Source organism: Lagenorhynchus albirostris, chromosome 5, assembly GCF_949774975.1.
Source record: "Lagenorhynchus albirostris chromosome 5, mLagAlb1.1, whole genome shotgun sequence".
Taxonomy (NCBI): Eukaryota; Metazoa; Chordata; class Mammalia; order Artiodactyla; family Delphinidae; genus Lagenorhynchus; species Lagenorhynchus albirostris.
In genome coordinates, this window is record NC_083099.1 from 13,534,609 (window position 1) to 13,556,180 (window position 21,572).

The window sequence follows — 21,572 nt, forward strand, 5'->3', positions numbered from 1 at the left end:
GGTCCGCAAAGCATAAAATATTTTCTCTCTGGTCCTGTATAGAAAAAGTTTGCCAAACCCTACTGTTCTGGTGATGTAGGGTTGCAGGATGGCATTGGTTAAATTGACTGTGCGGTGAGGAAAAGCAGTTGCTCATTTTATTCTGAATAATGGCTCATGACTGTGATTCAGATTTTGGTAGACATATTATGGATTCCTAGAACCATGAAAAAGACGCTCTTAAAAACAAAGAGGAAGGATTAATGGATTATCAGCTTTATTCTGTAATTACCACTGACTATATAAACTATCAGACATCTCCCTGTTTAATAATATTAATTAAAGACTCCTACAAATTGAGGTGAAATTTTTGTGACTATCAAAGGAAGGACCCGTAAAAATGGAGAGATTGAACTAGAGCTGTGTACATTTATTCCAAGTATTCCTGTTTTGAAGGGTGGGGGGAGTTCAGTGAATGTGAGACCATTTAAAACGTATTTTAGAATAGGTTTTTAAAAACCAGTTTTAGCTAACTCCCTTTTAAACAAAATTCTTCATTTTAAATTTTAGATCATTTCACAGTTACTTTGTAAATTGACGGTAAATTATCAGTAGCATGATTCACAGTAAAATGTACAGACTGTTCTCTTGGTCTGATTCACTTAGAATTATATCAGGTATTTCATTTTTTGTACTTTACTGGTATAGTATATATACTAACATAATTAGGGAATATTTTGTCATCTTTCTAATATGTTGAGTAATTACACCTATAAGAAAAGGATTTGTTGTATGATTTAGAGTACTCTTATTTAGCCAATTATTTTTCTATGTCTTATTAAAACAAAAATTTGGAAATTTATATTGCAAAAATAAATTGAACTCATCTGTGGAGTTTGTTTTGATTCTGGGATTAGTTTGGAATCCTCCGGAGTTTTGTTTTGTTTTGTTTTTAAACTACATTTTAACTTTTTTTAAGGGTGAAAGTGTACACAAAAACTGATGGACTAGTTGCTATTCATCCCAAATCCGTTAATGTGGAGCAAACAGAGTTTCACTACAACTGGCTTATCTATCACCTGAAGATGAGAACAAGTAGTGTAAGTGAATACATAAAGTAACCATGGGTCTGAGTAACAGTCTTGTTGTATTTTTAAAATTGTATAGTTTTCATAATTATAAACAAAATTCTTTAAAAAAATTTTTTTTATGACATGACTTATACCTTCTTTAAGCAGATAACCTGTACTTTTAATGTGCAGATCTGTCATGATGTATCTTTGTATTTTAATTAATTGGGATGGTTATTTGATTTGCATAATTTTCTTTCAGAGCCTGCTTTCAAGACATACTGGCATCTTATGGTATATAAGAGTTTACACTTTTCAGAGAATTTTGTTGGCCTGTCAATATACAAGTATTGGTCAGAATATTAAGTGGGAATTCTGTTAATATATAAATAAAAAGAACTTCAGCTACATTAGTGTTTTGGTTTTATCACTTAGGCAATATTTTGTTTACAGAACAGTGCTATTGATTAAATTGAAACAAAAATATAAAACTCCTTTGTTCTCTGAAGTAAGAATGGCTTGTTTAAATGGTATTTCTTCAAATTTTGTCTCTGTAATTACACTAAAAGGATAATACCTGTTTTAGAAGGAAAGCACTAATAGATTGATACTAGTGATATTATTGAGTTAATGTGACAATAATTCTTTCAGACTCCTTAATGTATTTATTTGCCTTAATTCTCATTATAGATATACTTGTATGACTGCACAGAAGTTTCTCCATACTGTCTCTTGTTCTTTGGAGGTGATATTTCCATTCAGAAGGATAATGATCAGGAGACTATTGCTGTAGATGAATGGATTATCTTTCAGTCTCCAGCAAGAATTGCCCATCTTGTTAAGGTGACTGACTTTACATGATTGTCTTTGATTCTGCATACAAGTTAGTATGTGGTCTTGTGGTTTTGTTCTTCCAAGTGTTATACATGTTACGTTAAATATTTCTTGCTTTATTTCAACAGAGGAAATTGTGCTGAGAAATTTATTCATAGTTTTTCTGAATTGGTTTTTGAGATAGTTACAGACCAACCATTCTAAATGGCTCAATGTGATAAAAGTTTGAATTTTTTTACTTAAGTTGGCTACTCATAACCACACTTTAGTTAGTTGCTCATTAGATATTTCAGTCTTTTTGTATAATAGCTTATTAAATTTCTTGTACCAGCTGAAGTCACTTTTATTTATTACATTGTTTGATAGTACATCTGCCTTTGTTGAACATGTATAATTTTTCCAACTTCAGGAATTAAGAAAGGAACTAGATATCCTTCTGCAAGAGAAGATTGAAAGTCCCCATCCTGTAGACTGGAAGGACACTAAATCCAGAGACTGTGCAGTACTCTCAGCTATTATAGACTTGCTCAAAACACAGGAAAAAGCAACTCCCAGGAACTTGCCACCACGATTTCAGGATGGATATTACAGCTGATGGCTTTTCTGTGGTGCCCTGAAAAGCCAGTTTGATAGCCATTTTCCATCATGGTTTAACTTTTGAGTAGATGTCAAACCCCAGGACATGAATAATTTTCATGTGTAAGGTAGAAACCTTCAGTAGGTAGTAAATAAAGACTTAATGTGCATGAGTTAACAGTGTCATCTGTAGCTATTATAAATATACCATAAAAAAGTTACTCTGTAGTGGTCATGTCCACATTTTGAGAGTATTCCTCATATATTTTGAATGTTGTACCACTTGAGAAATTCCTTTGTTCTGTTATGAAAGATTAATCTCTCTGCCCATAATGACTGAGTATAGAATCAGTAAAAATAGAATGGTTAGCCAAAAAGCAGTATCAAATAAGAATTTGAACACATCCACATTTCTTCTAATGAAACTTCTATCAGAAGTAAATTAATTTGTTGTAATAAAGCCCAGTATTTAATAAAATGTACAGTGTGTAAATCTTGGCTAGCTTTTTGGGTTGCTTTCTGCATCTCCACCTATCCCTTGGTTTATCTGATGGTTTTTTATCTTAGAATATATTTGTACCACTTTTACATCACCCTGTGCAGTGTAATGTAGCAATTGAGAGCATGGGTCTAGAGCCTATCTAAGTTCAAATTTTAGCTCCATTACTTACCACGTATCTTAGGCAAATTACTTGGCTTCTCTCTGTTTCCTTTTCCTTATCTGTAAAATACAGGTAACAGTTATGAGGATTAAATATGTTTTCATATGTAAAGTGCATAGACTAGTGTCTGGCATGTATTGTGTACTTAGTTACAGTTATTATTTGAAACATTTTTTTAAACAATCCATTATGTTAGACTTTTCTTCCCCATGCTCTGAGTGCTACTTTACCCTCTCAGCCAGTGTGGAAGCTAGTGTGACATGTACTGTATGTTTTCAGCCCTGTCAGATTTTGACAAATACTGTTAGTTGCTATCCAACAACCATTTTGTCCCTCCCTTCCTGGTTGCTTGTTCATGTGTCCCCTCCTCTGTGCAGCCTTGTTCCCAGGGATGTTGGACCCTCTTCCCCAAGGGTGAATTGGATTGTTCTAAGCCAATCATGCATGGTCTTTTTCTCCTTATAAGTAACTGATGAGGCATGAATATGTGAGCCTGTCCTGGCTAATGGAAGCTGAGAAGAGATCTGCAAGGGGGCATCTGAGAAGATTTTCCTCACTAATAGACTTAAAGAAGGAAATTCTGTGTTCCTCCTTTGAACATTGTTTTGTCTGACTCTGGCACTTGGAGCTGCTGCAACCCTCTTAGGATCACAAGGTTGGCTCAGCGGGCAGGTGGAAATCACCAGAGTCCTTGATAATGCTAGTGAGCTGTTGAATTATCCAGACTTTGCAACTGCCCTGCACATGGACTTATTCTGATGTAATAAACCCTTCTTTGTTCTAGCCACTTTTAGTAGGATCTTTTGTATAACTTGGCAGAAGGGTATTAACTGAAGCACATACTATCCGTTGTTGAGTGTTGTTTGCTGAGGCTTCTATCACTTATTTTGTGATCTAACAGTCTGACCCTATGTCTGAGAAAAGTTGTAGTACTGGAAATATTGGGAAAAAATAGACATAGGAAGAACATCCTGCTACACCCTAAAAACTACAGATTGTATTGTGCCTTCCAAAGAAGCCAAAGGAAAGGAGTATCATATGATGACTGGGGTTGATTGATAATTCTATGGTGATCTTAACAGCACTGGTTCAGGTACTGCTTCCATTTCTGGGAATGTATGTCAACCTATCATTGCCTTCTAGGGTTTTGAATGTATTTGTGTGTTCTAAGTCCATTCTCTTGGCTAGTATCCCAAAAGTGATCTGCCTCTCACTGAATTCTTATACTGGGTCATTTTGTGGCATATTAGTTTTGCCCCTAAACTGAAGGTGATAATTAGGTCCTATTCTGTAAGAACGTTTGTTTTTATGTTTGTGCTTTTTTTTTTTTTGGCTTGCTTTTACTATCCAGTTTAAATTCAGTCAGTTGGCCAAAACGGTCTTGGCAGAAAGCATTTTAAAAATCTGTAAAAACAGATTACTAGTTAATTGGCTGCATGTTCATAGACAAATATTTAATCTCCATAAATGGGGAAAATGTTCCTGCAGAACTGTTTAACAGATGAGCTATTCAGAGAGATCAGAGGAGTTATTATCACCTCCAATTTATGTCTTCTCTATAGCCAGTCAAGATGGAAATTTTGCCTGAAGGTGCTATTTATGTTTTTCTTTTGTTTACAGAATAGGGTGTTACTTAGAGAAAAATGTATTCCAGGTCTCAGAACTATCTGCTATTTGGTAGTTTTAAAGAATAAGATACTAAATTACGAAGAAAACTATTTGCCTCACCATTCTGAGTGATACCAAGGATAACTCTTAAAAAAAAATGATCCTGAAAGAGAAACTTACAGAAAAACAAAACAAGAAATAAACCACTGGATAATCTTTACGAAGTGTCTTCGAAAAGTGAGTCCATGCTACACCTTCCTAATTCATTAACTTGGGCAAAAGCTCTAGATACATTTATACCAATATTGCAAGTGATTTTCACGTCTTCATTTTCAAAACAAGGTCCACCCTACAAGTTAGAAATCATAGAAGAGCTGTAGGAAGAATTTATTTTCGTACTCTGTTACCCAAAGTAAGTGGTAATTTTCCTTCCCCTCTTTTAGCTCTGAGTCTGTGTATATTTTTAAGTAACTGTGATCATGTAGTGTAATATATTTATAATATGCTAATTGTTTTTACATGGCATTTTTATTCTGATTTTTAAAGTACATATTCATTATAGAGTATCTGGAAGTGCAACATATAAAAAAAAATGTTACCGCTGTTACAAACTCTTTTTTAATAAGGTTTAAGATATTATTTTATATATAATAAAGTTACCCAAGTATAATTCTGTGAATTTTGTCAAATGTATAAAGTCATGTAATTGCTATCACCACAATCTTGATATAGAACATTCCTGTCACCTAAGAATCTCCCTTTTTCCCCTTACAGTCAATCCCCTGCTCCCACTGGCAACCATTTGGTCACTAGTTTTGCCTTTTCTAGAATTTCAAATAAATGGAACCATATGTAGTCTTTTGTGTCCAGCTTCTTTCACTTAACATAATGCTTTTGAGATATTTATGTTGCTGTGTATATCAGAAGTTAGTTCATTTTTTATTTAGTATTGCACTGTATGGTTGTACCATAGCTTGTTTATTCACCTGTTGATGGACTTCTTAGTTATTTTCAGTGTTTTTGCTATTATAAATAAAGCTGCTATGAATATGTGTATACAGGTCTATGTGTAGATAGATGTTTTCATTTCTCTTGGGTAAATACCTATGATTAGGATTGTTGTGTCATATAAGAAATTGCCAGCCTGACTTACAGAGTGGGTATACCATGTTTTATACACCCACCCTCCATATAGTATGGTTCCAGGTGTTACAAGTTCTCACCAGTACTTGGGTATTTTTAGTTATTTGTTGTTTTGTTTAATTTTTGCCTTTAACGGATGTGGAGTCTCATAGTTTGTTGTGGTTTTGTTTTTTATTTCTATTGAATATAATAATCATTGATGAGCATATTTCATGTGCTTACTTGCCATTTTCCTTGGTTGTCTTATATACTTATATGTGTGTTTTGATTTCCCACCTCATATGTTAAGTAATTGGGGCTTTAGGGATATATCTGATTAAAAAGAAAAAGGATTATTCTTTATGAATTTTAGAGCTGCAGAAAATTTTAAGTTCATTGACCTTTAAAATGGCAAAATGTGCCACTCTTCAATTGGCTAGTACAGTGGCAAGAGTTAAGCCACCGTTACCAAGTGCCAGAAGAGAAAAGCACCAGTTTTAGGGGTCCATGATGTCAGGAGGTTGCACATCCACCATGAGATGATGAATAGGGCATAATACAAAACATTTCTGGTGTGGGTCAAGGCATGGGAGCGAAGGAAGACGGCTGATGTGGAAGCACTGCAGAGCCAACCTTTAAGACTGCTCAGAGTTTTGGTAGTTTGTGGTTTTCAGTGAATTGGCCCATTTTATCTAAGTTGTTAAATTTATGTGGAGTTGCTTGAATATCCTCTTAACCCTTTTATATCTCTGGAATCTGTAACAATATGTGCTCTTTCATTCTTGACATGGACAGTCTCTTTTTTGGTCAGTCTTGCTAAAAGGTGTATCAATTGTGTTCGTCTTTTCAAAGAACTAGGCTCTTTGTTTCATTGATTTTCTCTGTATTTAAGTGTTGTAGTGCCATAAATTCCTAAGAACTGCTTTAGCTGCCAACTACATGTTTTGATGTATTCTCATGGCATTCAGTCAGTGTGGTTTTTTATTTCTTTATATATTTACCTCTTTGATCCACAAATTGAGCGTGCTGTTTAATTTCCAAGTGTTTGAAGATTTTCCTGTGGTGGTTCTGTTGTTAATTTCTAGTTTGATTCTTTTATGCTGGTTGGAAAACATACTTTGTATGATTTGTTCCTTTAAATTTGTCAGTTTATGACCCAGAATGTGATCTGTCTTGGTGAATATTACATACCTACATGGAAAGGAAGTATAATCTGTTGTTGGGTGGAGTGTTCGCTAAATAAATGTTAGGTCCCATTCCTTGATGGTGTTCTGTTCTGTACCTTTAACCACTATATTATGGATTTGTCTGTTTTTTCCCTTCAGTTCTGTTTTTGCTTCGCGTATTTTGAAGCTTTATTTATTTGGTACATACGCATTTAGGGTTGTTATGTCTTCCTCACAGATTGACCCTTTTATTGTGATGTAGTATTCTTTGTTCCTGGCAATCTTCTTTGCGCTGAAGTCCACTTTATCTGTTCTAGTATAGCCCCTCCAGCTTTCTTTTGATTGGCATTTGCTTGATATTATTTTTGGATTCATTTACTCTACACTTACCTATATAATTACATTTTAAATGTGTTTCCAAACATATAGTTAGGTCACTTTTAAAAACTATTCTGGGGTTTCCCTGGTGGTGCAGTGGTTAAGAATCCCCCCGCTAATGCAGGGGACACAGGTTCGAGCCCTGGTCCAAATATCCCACATGCTGCGGAGCAACTAAGCCCGTGCATCACAGCTACTGAGCCTGCGCTCTAGAGCCTGTGAACCACAACTACTGAGCCCGCATGGCACAACTACTGAAGCCTGCGTGCTTGTTTATCAGTATATCTCTTTAAGTTTGGGGCATTTTTTGCTTGCTCTATGGATTACAGTATACATGTATAGCTTATCATAGTGAACAAGTAGCAACATTTTGCCACTTCAAGTAAAATATGTGTAAGACACCACCATTGAAGCCTGCGCGCCTAGAGCCCGTGCTCCACAAGAGAAGGCACTGCAGTGAGAAGCCCACTCACCGCAACTAGAGAAAGCCCCCGTGTAGCAGTTAAGACCCAGTGCAGCCAAAAATAATACAATAAATTTATTTTTTAAAAAAAGACACCACCATTTAGTTGTCCCAAATAATTCCTTTACATACGTTGAGAACCAACCATATCAGACAATGTAATACAGCTTTCAGCCAACTAACATTTTAAAACCTTAAGGATAGTCTATTATATTTACCCAAATGTTTACCTGTTCAGTTGTTCCTTCTTTGTTCCTGATGTTTCAAGTTTACTTCTGCCACTTCCTTTGTTAGAGGAACTTCTTAATTACTGGACTGTATTTTTTTAGAGCAGTTTTAGGTTTACAGGAAAACTGAGCAGAAGGTACAGAATTCCCGTATCACCTTTACTCCCTCCTAGTTTCCCCTATTGTTAACATCTTGGTACGCTTGTTCAAGGGGTGACCCAATATTAATACATTATTAACTAAAATCCATAGTTTTAGTTAGCTTAACATTAGCTTCTTTGTGTTGTATATTTTGATCAATGTATTGATATAATGACAGGTATGCACCATAACTTAACCATGCAGAATACTTTCACTGCCCTGAAAAAAGTCCTCTGTGCTCCACCTATTCCTCCTTTCCTCTCCTTGAACCCCTGGCAACCACTGATCTTTTTACTGTCTCCATAGTTTTGCCTTTTCCATGTTATGTAGTTGGAGTCATACAGCGTATAGCCTTTTTACATTGGCAACTTTTTCTTACTAATACGCATTTAAGACCCCTTCATGTTTTTTCATGGATAGCTCATTTCGCTTATTGCTGGTTAACATTCGATTGTCTGGATGTATCAGTTTATCCATTCATCTATTGAAGATTATCTTGGTTGCTTCCAACTTTGGCCATGATGAATAAACCTGATATAAAAACTTGTGTGTAGACTTTTGTGTGGACATAGTTTTAAACTCATTTAGGTAAATATCAAGGAGTGTGATTGCTACGTCATATGGTAAGTGTTTAGTTTTCTAAGAAACTGCCAAACTCTTCCCAGTGGTTTTTGCATTCCCAACAGCAGTCAGTGCAAATTCCTCTTGCTCTGTGTCCTCACCAGTATTTGGTGTTGTCAGGGTTTTGGATTTTATAATCATTCTAATAGGTGTGTGGTGGTATCTCATTTTAATTTTTCAGTTTCCTAATGATGTTTCATCTTGAGCATATTCTCATATGCTTATTTTCCATCTGTGTATCTTTGGTGAGTTTTCTAGATTTTTGCCCATTTTTAATTGGGTGTTTTGTTGTCTAATTATTGAGTTTTAAGAGTTCTTTGTATATTTTGGATGCCAATCCTTTATCAGGTATATTTTGTAAGATTTCCTCCAACTCTGTGCATTGTCTTTTCATTCTCCTGTCTTTTAATGAAATTCAGCTTCTCAGTTTTTTCTTTCACTGATCATGTCTTTGGTGTTATATTTAAAAAGTCGTCTCCAAACCCAAGACTACCTAGATTTTCTCCTGTATTCTAGGAGTTTTATAGTTTTGCATCTTAAATTTAGGTCAGAGTTTCTATATAAATGGATATTTCTTAATTTTTGTTATTGAGTTCCAACTTAATCATGTTGTAATCAGAGACCTCACTCTATATAACTTCAATCCTTTAAAATTTGTTGAAACTTGTTTCATGACCCAGGAAGTAGTCAGAAGTAAATATTCTACGTGTGCTTGAAAAGAATGTATATGCTGAAATTGCAGCGTGTCCTATATAAGCCTATTATGTTATTCTTGTCCAAAGCTTCTACATCTTCATTGATTTTTTATTTTTCCTATCAAATGAGAGAGGTGTGTTAAAGTCTCATTCTGTGACTTTTGATTTAATTCTTATATTTCTGCTCATTTTTGTCTTATTATTGAGACCATATTGTTGGAAGAATATATATTTAGAATTGTTGTATCTTCCTGGTTAAATGAAACTTTCATCATTATGTAGGCTCTATCCCTAGTCATACCCTTTATCTTACAGAGTTGTTTTATCTAATATTGACATAGCTACAGGTAGTGAATGTTGTGATATTCTGCCCAGATCCTCCATCAGGACTGATGGTATTCCCTTAGCTGCTGGAAGTGCTACCAGATGACAGCCTTCACTCACCAGCCCTCTGCAGGAATTGTCCTCGCCTCACCCAAGGCCACAGCCTGCATCCTGTGACTGGTCAGAGCAAGGTTAGAAAGACCTAGTCTCCTTGCCAAAGCTCCCTCTCTTTCCCCTCTCTCTCCTCTGAGACTCCAGTTAAATCCTGCACTTCCCATCTCTCTCCTCTTCATGCTTCCTTGTAGGTTTCTTCTAGCCTCTCTTTCAGTTCACCAGAATCTTTTAACTATCAAATCTGATGTTAAATCCAGTTCCATATTTTCTAGTTGTTTTTTCTCTCACTTCTTTTGGTTGGTTGTTCTATATTGCTTTTTGAAGTTTGGCTTTATCTCCATAAACGAAGCAATTGTATTTTACTAATGATTTGACTGTCTAGAGTCCCTGTGAATGTATCAGTTTTTTTGTTTTGTTTTTGTTTTTCCTGTATCCAGATGCTGTCTCTCAGAGGTTTTTTTTTGTTTTTTTGCTGATCCTTTCATTTGAGAATTTGTTTTTTTGGAAATAATTGAGAACTAAGATGATGATAGCTTTCTCCAGAGCAAGGTTTTATTTCCTCCAGTCAGGACCTTGGTATGCTAGATGCCTGAAGAGTGAAGCTCGAGGCCCTTGAGGTTTACTTCCTCACTCCAGAGTAAGCCCTTTGGAGACCGAACCCACAATGGAGATTATGGTAGGCACTAAACTCTGACCTGTGTTATTTAACTCTGACCTGTGTTATTTAGTACTGCAAGTCTGCCAAACAAACAGCTGCCTCTCTGCTGCTTTCCAGAGTCCAAGGAAAACGCAGCAGTAATTTGGGATGGAGGAGGGACCAAAGAGGAGGATGCATCCTGCTACTTCCAAAGATGATATTCCCCATCTCTTCCCTCTTTCGTCACTACCTTGAGCGAAAATCCAACAGAGATGCCTTTGATTTATGTATCCTATCACATAGCTGTATTTTAGCTGCAAAGAATGCTGGAAAACTAGCATTTTAAGGTTTTATAGAGGGTGTTGTAGACAGAATTCTAAGATGATCCCATGATCTCTGCTTCCTTGGTGTTGCAGCTACGATTAGGTTACACTGCATGGCAAAGGAATTTTACAGATCTAATTAAGCTCCCAAATCGGCTGAATTTGAGTTCATAAGGGAAATTATTCTATGGGTCTAATATAATTATATGAGTTCTTTAAAAGCAGAGTTTTCTCCAGCTGGTAGCATAAGATGTAATGAGAGAGATTCCAAGTGTGAGAAGGACTGAACACGCCACTGCTGCCTGGAAGATGAAAGGAGCCACGTGGCAAGGAATTCCAGTTCCTGGAAGCTGTGAGCACCCTCCAATCTCCCCACCCTCCAGCAGCCAGCAAGGAAACAGGGGCCTCAGTCCTACAATCACAAGGAATGGAACTCTGCAAATAACAGGTATGAGCTGGAAAGCAGTTAAGCCAACACTTTCATTTCAGCCTTTTGAGACTCTAAGCAGAGAACCCAGCCAAGCAGTCCTAGACTTCTGACTACAGAACTGTGAGACCATACAGGAATGTCTTAAGCCACTAAGTTTGTGGAAATTTTATTCAGGAAAAGAAAATAACACGGAGTCATTCTTTGTCTTCCACCAAGATGCACAAGGTGGTGAAATGTGCCAAGCACAAAGGTTCAGACACTGAGTGGCCAAAATGAATGATAAGGTATATACTCCAAGGGTCAGCAGCAGTTAGGAAGCTATGAACTATTTGAGGTAAGCTGTTCAGTCATGCAGTTTTGTGGAAACTATAAGAAGAAACAGGATAGCCCAGTTCTTAAGAATGCCCCAGCCTTCTAGGGCAGCTAAGGCCCATATGTACCCAAAAAAGAAAGATCAGACACCTTCAATGTTAGCTGCAGATACCTTTTGAGTAGAACTCTGATTTGGCTCAAAATTCAGCAGACTATGTACTTAAATGAACACATCCTATAGTAAATTAAATCACATCAGCACGAAAGAACAAGTATATACAAAATCTTTATAAGCTCACATATTTTGCCAAAAGTGTACAAGCAATCTCAATTCATTGGGACAAAAATGAATATTTTTGTTCTCCACAGGTCACTGAATGAAGTCATTGTACAATTCAGAGAAGCTACTAAGTTTGAAAAACAATACTGTGTCATGTTCACAGTTGAACTGAAACACTGTGAATGAGTTAATACCTGCCATAAAACAACACTTTATCTAATAACAGTATTAACCTGCTTGCTAAATAGGCTCTGATTTATAAGATGCACATATTCCAAAACTGTTCACCATCTCTACTGATAAATTAATTCACAGGATTCACATAGTTGCTTTTTAGTGTCAACAGGGTGTTAGCAAAAATAATACGAAATGGTCTCTTTGCAAGCAACACATTTACCTTCCTTCCTAAATGAAAACATTCCATTAGATTAGATTTCAATTTGTTAGCTTCTCCTCCAGAAATTCTGTGACATCAAAGAGGAGATAGATTTCTTGTTCTACCAAACCCAAGACCTTGCTTGCTGGGTCCACTGCTATTCTCCATTGACAGACTGGCCCAGAACTCAAGGAGCTCGGGGCCTGGCATGTCTTTATACTCAGAAATGTGTGCATTGATAAAGGAGAGCAATCCACAGGCGAGGCAGCTGCAGATGCCCCCTGCAGGCTCACTGCTGCAGTGACAGGACACAGAGCATGTGGGCTGAGCACACTCACCTCCCGCACTGGGCTTCTGCAAAGTTACTCACAATTGAGTAACTGGTTGGCAGTCAGTGGCTGGGGACATGTCACACATGGATCTGAGTCCTTGAATGATGTACCCTTTGCCAGGTTTTACCCCTTCATGAAAGAGAATGGAGTAGAGAAGGAACGTAGCTGCCAGTAAAAAAATCACTCCTCCCCTCACTCTTCCAAACCCTCCAATTCCCTCTTTATGAAACGTACTATTACGATGACTTTTCTCTCTCCTTGCATCAGTGGAAGAAATAAAGTTCTACAGACACCCGCAGTTAAGAGAGACTTCAAATCCAGCAAGCAAAGCCTTTAGTGCAAATAAAATGAGTTCCCATTAAGGTCAAAATGTTATGTTGCAACTAGGTACACCATGTTGCCTTCTTGATACCTTTTAAGGTCCAATTTTATCTTCCTTGAGATTGTTAAAATGTGTTTCAGCCAATTTCCTTTTGGAAATGGGAGTAGGAACAGTCAAAAACCGTACATTATTGAAGGCAAAGCAGCCTCACGTCAGTTTATCATCTCATATAGGTCTATTTTTAAAAAGTACGACCCCTGTCCCATATTCAGGATTTTCTCACATATATGAACCATCTAAATTCTATATTGTTAGAGTAGCTTAAGTTTTATTAGAATATACTTACCAAAGACCGAAGTTGGGTGAGATGGATTTTTTAAAAAAATCTTTAAAGTAAGGCTCCTTACTTCCCTTCTAATGAGGAAAGAGGTGGAAAAAATTCAAGTGTCAATTTCCCTTTCCTGGGAAGAGGTTTAGAAAAACTGAGCTCACCTTCAGAACTCTACCAGTTCCTTTTGAAATCAAGAAAGCATTAGCATCAGATCTAAAATATAAGAGGCAGGAGCAATATTTACAAAACTGGGTATTCCTTAAAGATATAAAACCTTGCTAATACTGGAAGAACCATATGAAGGAGATGTTTAAAGAGGGATAGCATACATTCTTGGTTAAGTGAGGATAGAGAAAACCAGAATACAGCATCTTACATATATATATATTTTTTTATGCCAGAACATGATACAACTAGGAGTAGCTGAGGCTGCCTCATCCCTGAAGTGGACTGCTCAGCTATTCTGTTTACCTAAAGAGGTTTGCAAAAGGATTGCTGTGCACAAACTGAGCTTCGTGGATTAACTATCCAGTAGCTGTTCTCCTGAGAGAACAGAACCACCTGGCAAGCTTAAAGGCAAGTGTTTCCTTTCTTTTAATTAAATAGGCTGTGTTAAAATTAACATCAAAACCGGCCTTGAACCAACCAGCCCACCATGATGTAGTGCAAATCTCCCAGTGACAAAATACCATCAGAGAGGCTACACGTTGGTCTCCAGCCCCAGCAAACGTCCCATTCTCTCCACATTCTTATCAATTGTAGCTTGACATGTTATCTCCTTGGCACATTCCATAGGAAACCAGCCCCTTTCTCCATCTCGCAGTCTTTCCCCTTCATACCAGCCTGCAAAGAAGAGCAGAGTCCTCATGGGGCACCAAGTATTTGGATGAATCTTGACTGTTCAGCTCCGAGGGAGGACGATATGGGCAAATTTCAGAGGCAGTATCCTGCCCCAGGTTGGGTACCACGGATGATGCAAGGTGAGAGAGAGAGGTGGAACGGGGGAAAGGTTTCAAGAGGGACTCAATGGCATATCATGATGAGAGGCAGAACATGATCAGAGGCCCTGAAGTGAGGTGTCTAGGAGAGTATTGAGCTTGGGCTGAGTTGCAGAAAGGGATGATGTTTTGGGTAGGAAGATCATGACTTTTATTTTTTTACTTTATTGAAGTATAGTTGATTTACAGTGTTCTGTTAGTTTCAGATGTATAGCAAAGTGTTTCAGTTATACATATATATATATATATATATATCTTTTTCAGACTCTTTTCCCTTATAGGTTTTTACAATTATTGAGTATAATTCCCTATACTATATAGTAGGTCTTTGTTGGTTATCTATTTTATATATAGTAGTGTGTATATGTTAATCCCAAACTCCTAATTTATCCCTCCTGCCCCCAACCCTTCCCCTGTAGTAACCGTAAGTTTGTTTTCTATGTCTTTGGGTCTGTTTCTGTTTTGTATACAAGTTCATTTGTATCTTTTTTTAGATTCCACATGTAAGTGAAATCATATATTTCTCTGTCTGGCTATACTTCACTTAGTGTGATAATCTTGAGCTATAGCCATGTTGCTGTAAATGGCATTATTTAATTCCTTTTTATGGCTGAATAGTATTCCATTGTATACATGTACCACATCTTTTTTTTTTTTTTTTTTTTTTTTTTGCGGTACACGGGCCTCTCACTGTTGTGGCCTCTCCTGTTGCAGAGCACAGGCTCCGGATGTGCAGGCTCAGCGGCCATGGCTCACGGGCCCAGCCGCTCCGTGGCATGTGGGATCCTCCCGGACCACGGCACGAACCCGTGTCCCCTGCATCAGCAGGCAGACTCTCAACCACTGTGCCACCAGGGAAGCCCACATGTATCTTTTTGAATTATGGTTTTCTCCAGATATATGCCCAGGAGTGGAATTGCTAGATCGTATGGTAGCTCTATTTTTAGTTTTTTAAGGAACCTCCATATTGTTCTCCATAGTGGCTGCACCAATTTATATTCCCACCAACAGTGTAGGAGGTTGCCTTTTCTCCACACCCTCTCTAGCATTTACTTGTAGGCTTTTTAATGATGGCCATTCTGATCGGAGTGAGGTGACCTCATTGTAGTTTTGATTTGCATTTCTCTAATAATTAGTGATGTTGAGCATCTTTTCATGTGCTTTTTAGCCATCTGTATGTCTTCTTTGGAGAAATGTCTATTTAGATCTTCTGCCCATTTTTTGATTGGGTTGTTTGTATTTTTGATACTGAACTGTAAGAGCTGTTTGTATATTTCGGAGATTAATCCCTTGTCAGTTGCCTCATTTGCGAATATCTTCCCCCATTCCATAGGTTGTCTTTTCATTTTGTTTATGGTTTCCTTTGCTGTGCAAAAACTTTTAAGTTTAATTAGGTCCCATTTGTTTATTTTTGTTCTTCCATTATTCTAAGAAAGAGATCCAAAAAGATATTGCTACTATTTATGTCAGAGTGTTCTGCCTATGTTTTCCTCTAGTAGTTTTTATCATCTGGTCTTACATTTAGGTCTTTAATCCATTTTGACTTTCTTTTTGTGTGTGGTGTTAGAGAATGTTCTATTTTCATGCTTTTGCATGTAGCTGTCCAGTTTTCCCAGCACCAGTTATTGAAGAGACTGTCTTTTCTCCATTGTGTATTCTTGCTTCCTTTGTTGTAGATTAAGTGGTCATAGGTGCATGGGTTTATTTCTGTGTTTTCTAACCTGTTACATTGATCTATGTGCTGTTTTTGTGCCAGTACCATACTGTTTTGATTACTGTAGCTTTACAGTATAGTCTGAAGTCAGGAAGCCTGATTTCTCCAGCTCTCTTTTCTTTGGCTATGCATGGTATTTTGTGTTTCCACACAAATTGTAAAATTTTTTGTTCTAGTTCTGTGAAAAATGTCATTGGTAATTTGATAGAGATTGTGTTGAATCTGTAGATTGCCTTGGCTCGCAGAGTCATTTTGACAACATTGTTTCTTCCAATCCAAGAACACAGTATACCTTTCCATCTGTTGGTGTCATTTTCAATTTCTTTTATCAGCATCTTATAGTTTTCAGAGTACAGGTATTTTGTCTCCTTAGGTAGGTTTATTCCTACGCATTTTATTCTTATTGATGCAGTGGTAAATGGGATTCTTTCCTTAATTTCTCTTTCTGATCTTTTGCTATTAGTGTATAGAAATGCAACAGATTTCTGTGTATTAATTTGTATCCTGTGACTTTACTGAATTCACTGATGAGCTCTAGTAGTTTTCTGGTAGCATCTTTAGGATTTTCTATTTATAGTGTCATTTACAGTGTCATGTCATCTGCAAACAGTGACAGTTTTACTTCTTCTTTTCCAATTTGGATTCCTTTTTTTTTCATCTGATTGCTGTGGCTAGGACTTCCAAAACTATGTTGAATTAAAGTGGTGAAAGTGGACATCCTCGTCTTGTTCCTGATCTTAGAAGAAATACTTTCAGCTTTTCACCATTGAGTATGATGTTAGCTGAGGGTTTGTATCAGGATGATCATGGCCTCATAGAGTGAGTTTGGAAGTGTTCCGTCCTCTGCAGTTTTTTGGAATAGTTTCAGAAGGATATGTGTTAACTCTTCACTAGATGTTTGGTAGAATTCGCCTGTGATGCCATCTGGTCCTGGACTTTCGTTTATTCAGAGTTTCTAAAACACAGATTCAATTTCAGTACTTGTAATTGGTCTGTGCATGTTTTCTACTTCTTCCTCATTCAGTCTTGGGAGATTGCACCTTTCTAAGAATTTGTCCATTTCTTCTAGGTTATCCAATTTATTTGCATATAGTTGCTTGTAGTAGTCTCTTATGGGCCTTTGTATTTCCATGGTGTCAGCTATAACTTTTTTTTTTTTTGCGGTATGTGGGCCTCTCACTGTTGTGGCCTCTCCCGTTGTGGAGCACAGGCTCCGGACACGCAGGCTCAGCAGCCATGGCTCACGGGCCCAGGCACTCCACAGCATATGGGATCTTCCTGGACCAGGGCACGAACCTGTGTCCCCTGCATCGGCAGGCAGACTCTCAACCACTGCGCCACCAGGGAAGCCCCTATAACTTCTTTTTAATTTCTAATTTTATTGATTTGGGCCCTTCCTTTTTTTCTTGATGAGTCTGGCTAAAGGTTTATCAATTCTGTTTATCTTTTCAAAGAACCAGCTTTTAGTTTCATTGACCCTTTCTATTGTTTTCTTAGTCTCTATTTCTGCTTTGATATTTATGATTTCTTTCCTACTACTAATTTTGGGTTTTGTTCTTTCTCTAGTTGCTTTAGGTGTGAGGTTAGGTAGGTTATTTGAGATTTTTCTTGTTTCCTGAGGTAAGCTTGTATCACTATAAACTTTTCCTCTTAGAACTGCTTTTGCTGCATCCCATAGGGTTGGATCATCATGTTTTCATTTTCATTTGTCTTTAGGTATTTTTTGATTTCCTCTGATTTCTTCAGAGATCCATTGGTTGTTTAGTAGCATATTGCTTAGCCTCCACATGTTAGTGTGTTTTTCTTGTAGTTGATTTCTAATCTCATAGTGTCGTGGTCAGAAAAGATGTCTTGATATTATTTCAATTTTTTAAAATTTACCAAAGCTTGCTTTGTGGCCCAGCATGTGATCTACCTTGGAGAATGTTCTATGTGCACTTGAAAGAATGTGTATTCTGCTGCTTTCAGATGGCATGCTCTATAAATATCAATTAAGTCGATGTCTAGAGTGTCATATAAGGCCTGTTTCCTTATTGATTTTCTGTCTGAATGATCAGTCCATTGATGTGAGGTGTTAAAGTTCCCCCACTATTATAGTGTTACTGTCAGTTTCTCCCTTTACAGCTGTTAGCATTTGCCTTATATATTGAGGTGATCCTATGCTGAGTGCATATGTATTTACAATTGTTCTATCTTCTTCTTGGATTGATCCCTTGATCATTATGTAGTGTCCTTTTTTTTGTCTTTTTTAACAGTCTTTATTTTAAAGTCCATTTTGTCTGATACGAGTATTGCTACTCCAGCTTTCTTTGATTTGGAAATCCTTTCGCATGGAATTCCCTTTTCCATCCCCTCACTTTCAGTCTGTACGTGTCTCTAGATCTGAAGTGGGTCTCTTGTAGACAGCCTGTATACGGGTTTTGTTTTTGTATCCATTCAGCCAGCCTATGTCTTTTGGTTGGAGCGTTTAATCCATTTACGTTTAAGGTAACAATATGTTACCTTATTTTGTTAATTGTTTTGGATTTGTTTTTGTAGGTCTTTTTCCTTCTTTTCTCTTTTGTTCTCTTGTGATTTGATGATTATCTTTAGTGTCGTTCGGATTCTTTTTTGTGTGTATATCTATTATACATTTTTGGTTACCATGAGGTTTTCATATAGCAGTCCATATATATACATGATTGTTTTAAGTTGCTGATCTCTTAATTTCAAATGCATTCCAAATATCCTGCATTTGTACTCTCCTCTCATGATTACTGATTTAGATATCATATTTCTGTGTGGATGATTTCCTACCTTTACTGTATGTTTGCCTTTACCGGTAAGCTTTCCCATTTTGTAATTTTCTTGTTTCTAGTTGTAGCCTTTTCTTTACTGCCTAGAGCAGTTCCTTTAGCATTTGTTGTAAAGCTGGTTTGGTGGTGCTCAATTCTCTTAGCTTTTGCCTGTCTGTAAAGCTTCTGACTTCTCCATCAAATCTAAATGAGAACCTTGCTGGGTAGAGTATTCTTGGTTGTGGGTTTTTCCCTTCCATCACTTTAAATATACCATGCCACACTCTTCTGGTTTGCAGAGTTTCTGCTGAAAAATCAGCTGATAACCTTATGGGGATTCTCTTATATCTTTCATTTTTGTCAATTTGATTACTGTGTGTCTCAGTGTCTTCTTCCTTAGGTTTATCCTGTATGGGACTCTGTGCTTCCTGGACTTGAGTGACTATTTCATTTCTCGTGTTAGGGAATTTTTCAGCTATTATCTCTTAAAATATCTTCTCAGGACCTTTCTCTCTTCTTCTGGGACCCCTATAATGCAAATGTTGGTGCATTTGATGTTGTCCCAGGTCTCTTGTACTGTCTTCATTTCTTTTCATTCTTTTTTCTTTATTCTATTCTGTGGCAGTGATTTCTACCACTCTGTCTTCCAGCTCACTTATCAATTTTCCTGCCTCATTTATTCTGCTATTGATTCCTTCTAGGTGCACTTTTCATTTCAATTACTGTATTCTTCAACTCTGTTTGGTTGTTCTTATCTTTTCTAACTCTTTGTTAAAAACTTCTTGTAACTTCTAGCTCTGTGCATCTATTTTCCCACATTCTTGGATCATCTCTACGATCATCACTTGGAATTCTTTCTTAGGTAGATTGCCTATCTCTGCATCAGGTAAGTTGTTTTTCTGGGCTTTTATCTTGTTCCTTCATTCTGGAACATATTCCTCTGCCATCTCACTTTGTTTAAATTTCTATTTGTATTTTTATGTATGAGGAAAGTTAGTTATGTTTCTCCGCACTGGAGAAGTGGCCCTCTATAGGGGATGTCCTGTGTGTTTCAGCAGTACACTCCCCTCTCATCACCCAAGGGCCGGGGACCAACTGGTCTCAGGGTAGGTTCTGATCTGCATTTGTGTACTCGGTTCTGCAGGCTGCTGGATCGTAGCTTTCTTGCTTCTGGTGTCTGCCCCTGGTGAGGTGGGCTGGATCTTGGCCCTCTGGAGGCAGAGCCGTGTCATGGGGTGGGTCTCGAGGTCCCTGTGGGTTCAGGAAGTCTTTAGGCGGCCTGTCTGCTGATGGGTGGGGCTGTGTTCCTACCCTGTTGGTCGTTTGGCCTGAGGTGTCCCACTACTGGAACCAACAGGCTGTTGGGTGGAGCCAGGTCTTGGTACTAATGAGCCAATATGTCATCCACCAGGATTGTTCATGTGGTTGAATGTAGCCCAGTATGTCTGTCTGCCACCAGTGTCTATGTCCCCACAGTAAGCCAAAGCCAACCCCCACTTCCAAGGAGCCCCTCTAAGAACCACAGGTAGTGACTTCATAGGAGCCTGGGCCAGACCTGCTTTTGCCCTGGGTCCTGGTGCACACAAGACCTTGTGTGAGCCCTCCAAGAGCAAAGTTTCTGTTTCCCCCATTCCTGTGGAGCTCCTGCACTCAAGCCCCACTGGCTTTCAAAGGCAGATGCTCTGGGGGCTGCTCCTCCTATATGCCAGACCCCCAGGCTGGGGAGCCTGACATGGGGCTCAGAACTCTCACTTCTGTGGGAAAACTCCTGTGATATGATTGTTCTCCAGTTTGTGGGTCGCCCACTTGGTGGCGGGGGGAGGGGTATGGGATTTGATTATATCACGAGCACACCTCTCCTGTCTCATTAGGTTTCTTCTTCATGCCTTTGGATACAGAAAATCTTTTTTGGTAGGCTCCAGTCCTTTTTTTTTTAATCAACGGTTGTTCGGCAATTAGCTGTGATTTTGGTATGCTCGTGAGAAGAGGTGAGCTTACGAGTCCTTCTACTCTGCCATCTTGTCTCCCAACTGACTTTTATTTTCTAAGTGAACAACCATGTGACCAGATCCTATTAAAAAAACATTTAGAAGCAATAAAGTGTAGATAAAGGAGAGGCAGGCGCATATGAGGAAACCAAAGGGATAGGGAATATAAGCAGTGATGACAAAATGAGACCCTGAACGCTGGTCCACCAGCGCCCCCATCAGAACACTCCCACTCACCATCGCTGACACACTGATAAATGAGGACCACGTCCGCCACCTGCAGGGAGAGTTCATCTGGTTGCTTGGCAGTAAATGATCTAATGATTTCCACTTGGGTCAGTGCTAAGGGCAAAAGGGGACATAATGAACTTCCGGTAGCAGTGGAAAAACAAAACAGGTACAAATCAATATTCTGCATTCACTTAGTCTTTCTGTGCAATCAGAGCCAGCACAGATAGAAACAAGGTAGACTCCTAAAAAGCAGAAAATCTTTCCCAGGAATTCTCTTACTTGGCTAAGAGCTTTAGGATTTTTAGAAGCTCAGAATTGAGAGAGGCCTTTTACGATACATGAATCCCCTCAAAAATAGCCTTGATAAGAAGTCATTAGATACATCACACAATAGAGCAGAAAACAGTCACTGGGCATTGGGGAAACTGAGTCAAGATAGATTAGGTATGTGCCAAGGCCATGAGGATAAAATCCAAAATCTATCCAGTGCTCCTGGCTCTCATCCAGGGTGCTCGCCCAGCCCACCCAACAGCACATAAAAGCT

General features: G+C 38.0%; 2 protein-coding genes across 2 annotated transcripts in view; one reads left to right on the forward strand and one right to left on the reverse strand.

The window, feature by feature from the left end:
• The window catches only part of DHX36 (DEAH-box helicase 36), a 59,025-nt gene extending 53,441 nt beyond the window's left edge, over positions 1 to 5,584 (forward strand). The window contains exons 23-25 of the mRNA XM_060149588.1: positions 959 to 1,079; positions 1,740 to 1,892; positions 2,293 to 5,584. Coding sequence (XP_060005571.1) covers positions 959 to 1,079; positions 1,740 to 1,892; positions 2,293 to 2,478 — 460 coding nt within the window. The 3' untranslated portion in view covers positions 2,479 to 5,584. The remainder of the gene's footprint in view (positions 1 to 958; positions 1,080 to 1,739; positions 1,893 to 2,292) is intronic.
• The window catches only part of ARHGEF26 (Rho guanine nucleotide exchange factor 26), a 215,432-nt gene that overhangs the window by 47,795 nt on the left and 146,065 nt on the right, over positions 1 to 21,572 (reverse strand). The window contains exons 14-15 of the mRNA XM_060149589.1: positions 21,035 to 21,139; positions 3,131 to 3,180 (exon numbers count right to left, since the gene is read on the reverse strand). Coding sequence (XP_060005572.1) covers positions 3,131 to 3,180; positions 21,035 to 21,139 — 155 coding nt within the window. The remainder of the gene's footprint in view (positions 1 to 3,130; positions 3,181 to 21,034; positions 21,140 to 21,572) is intronic.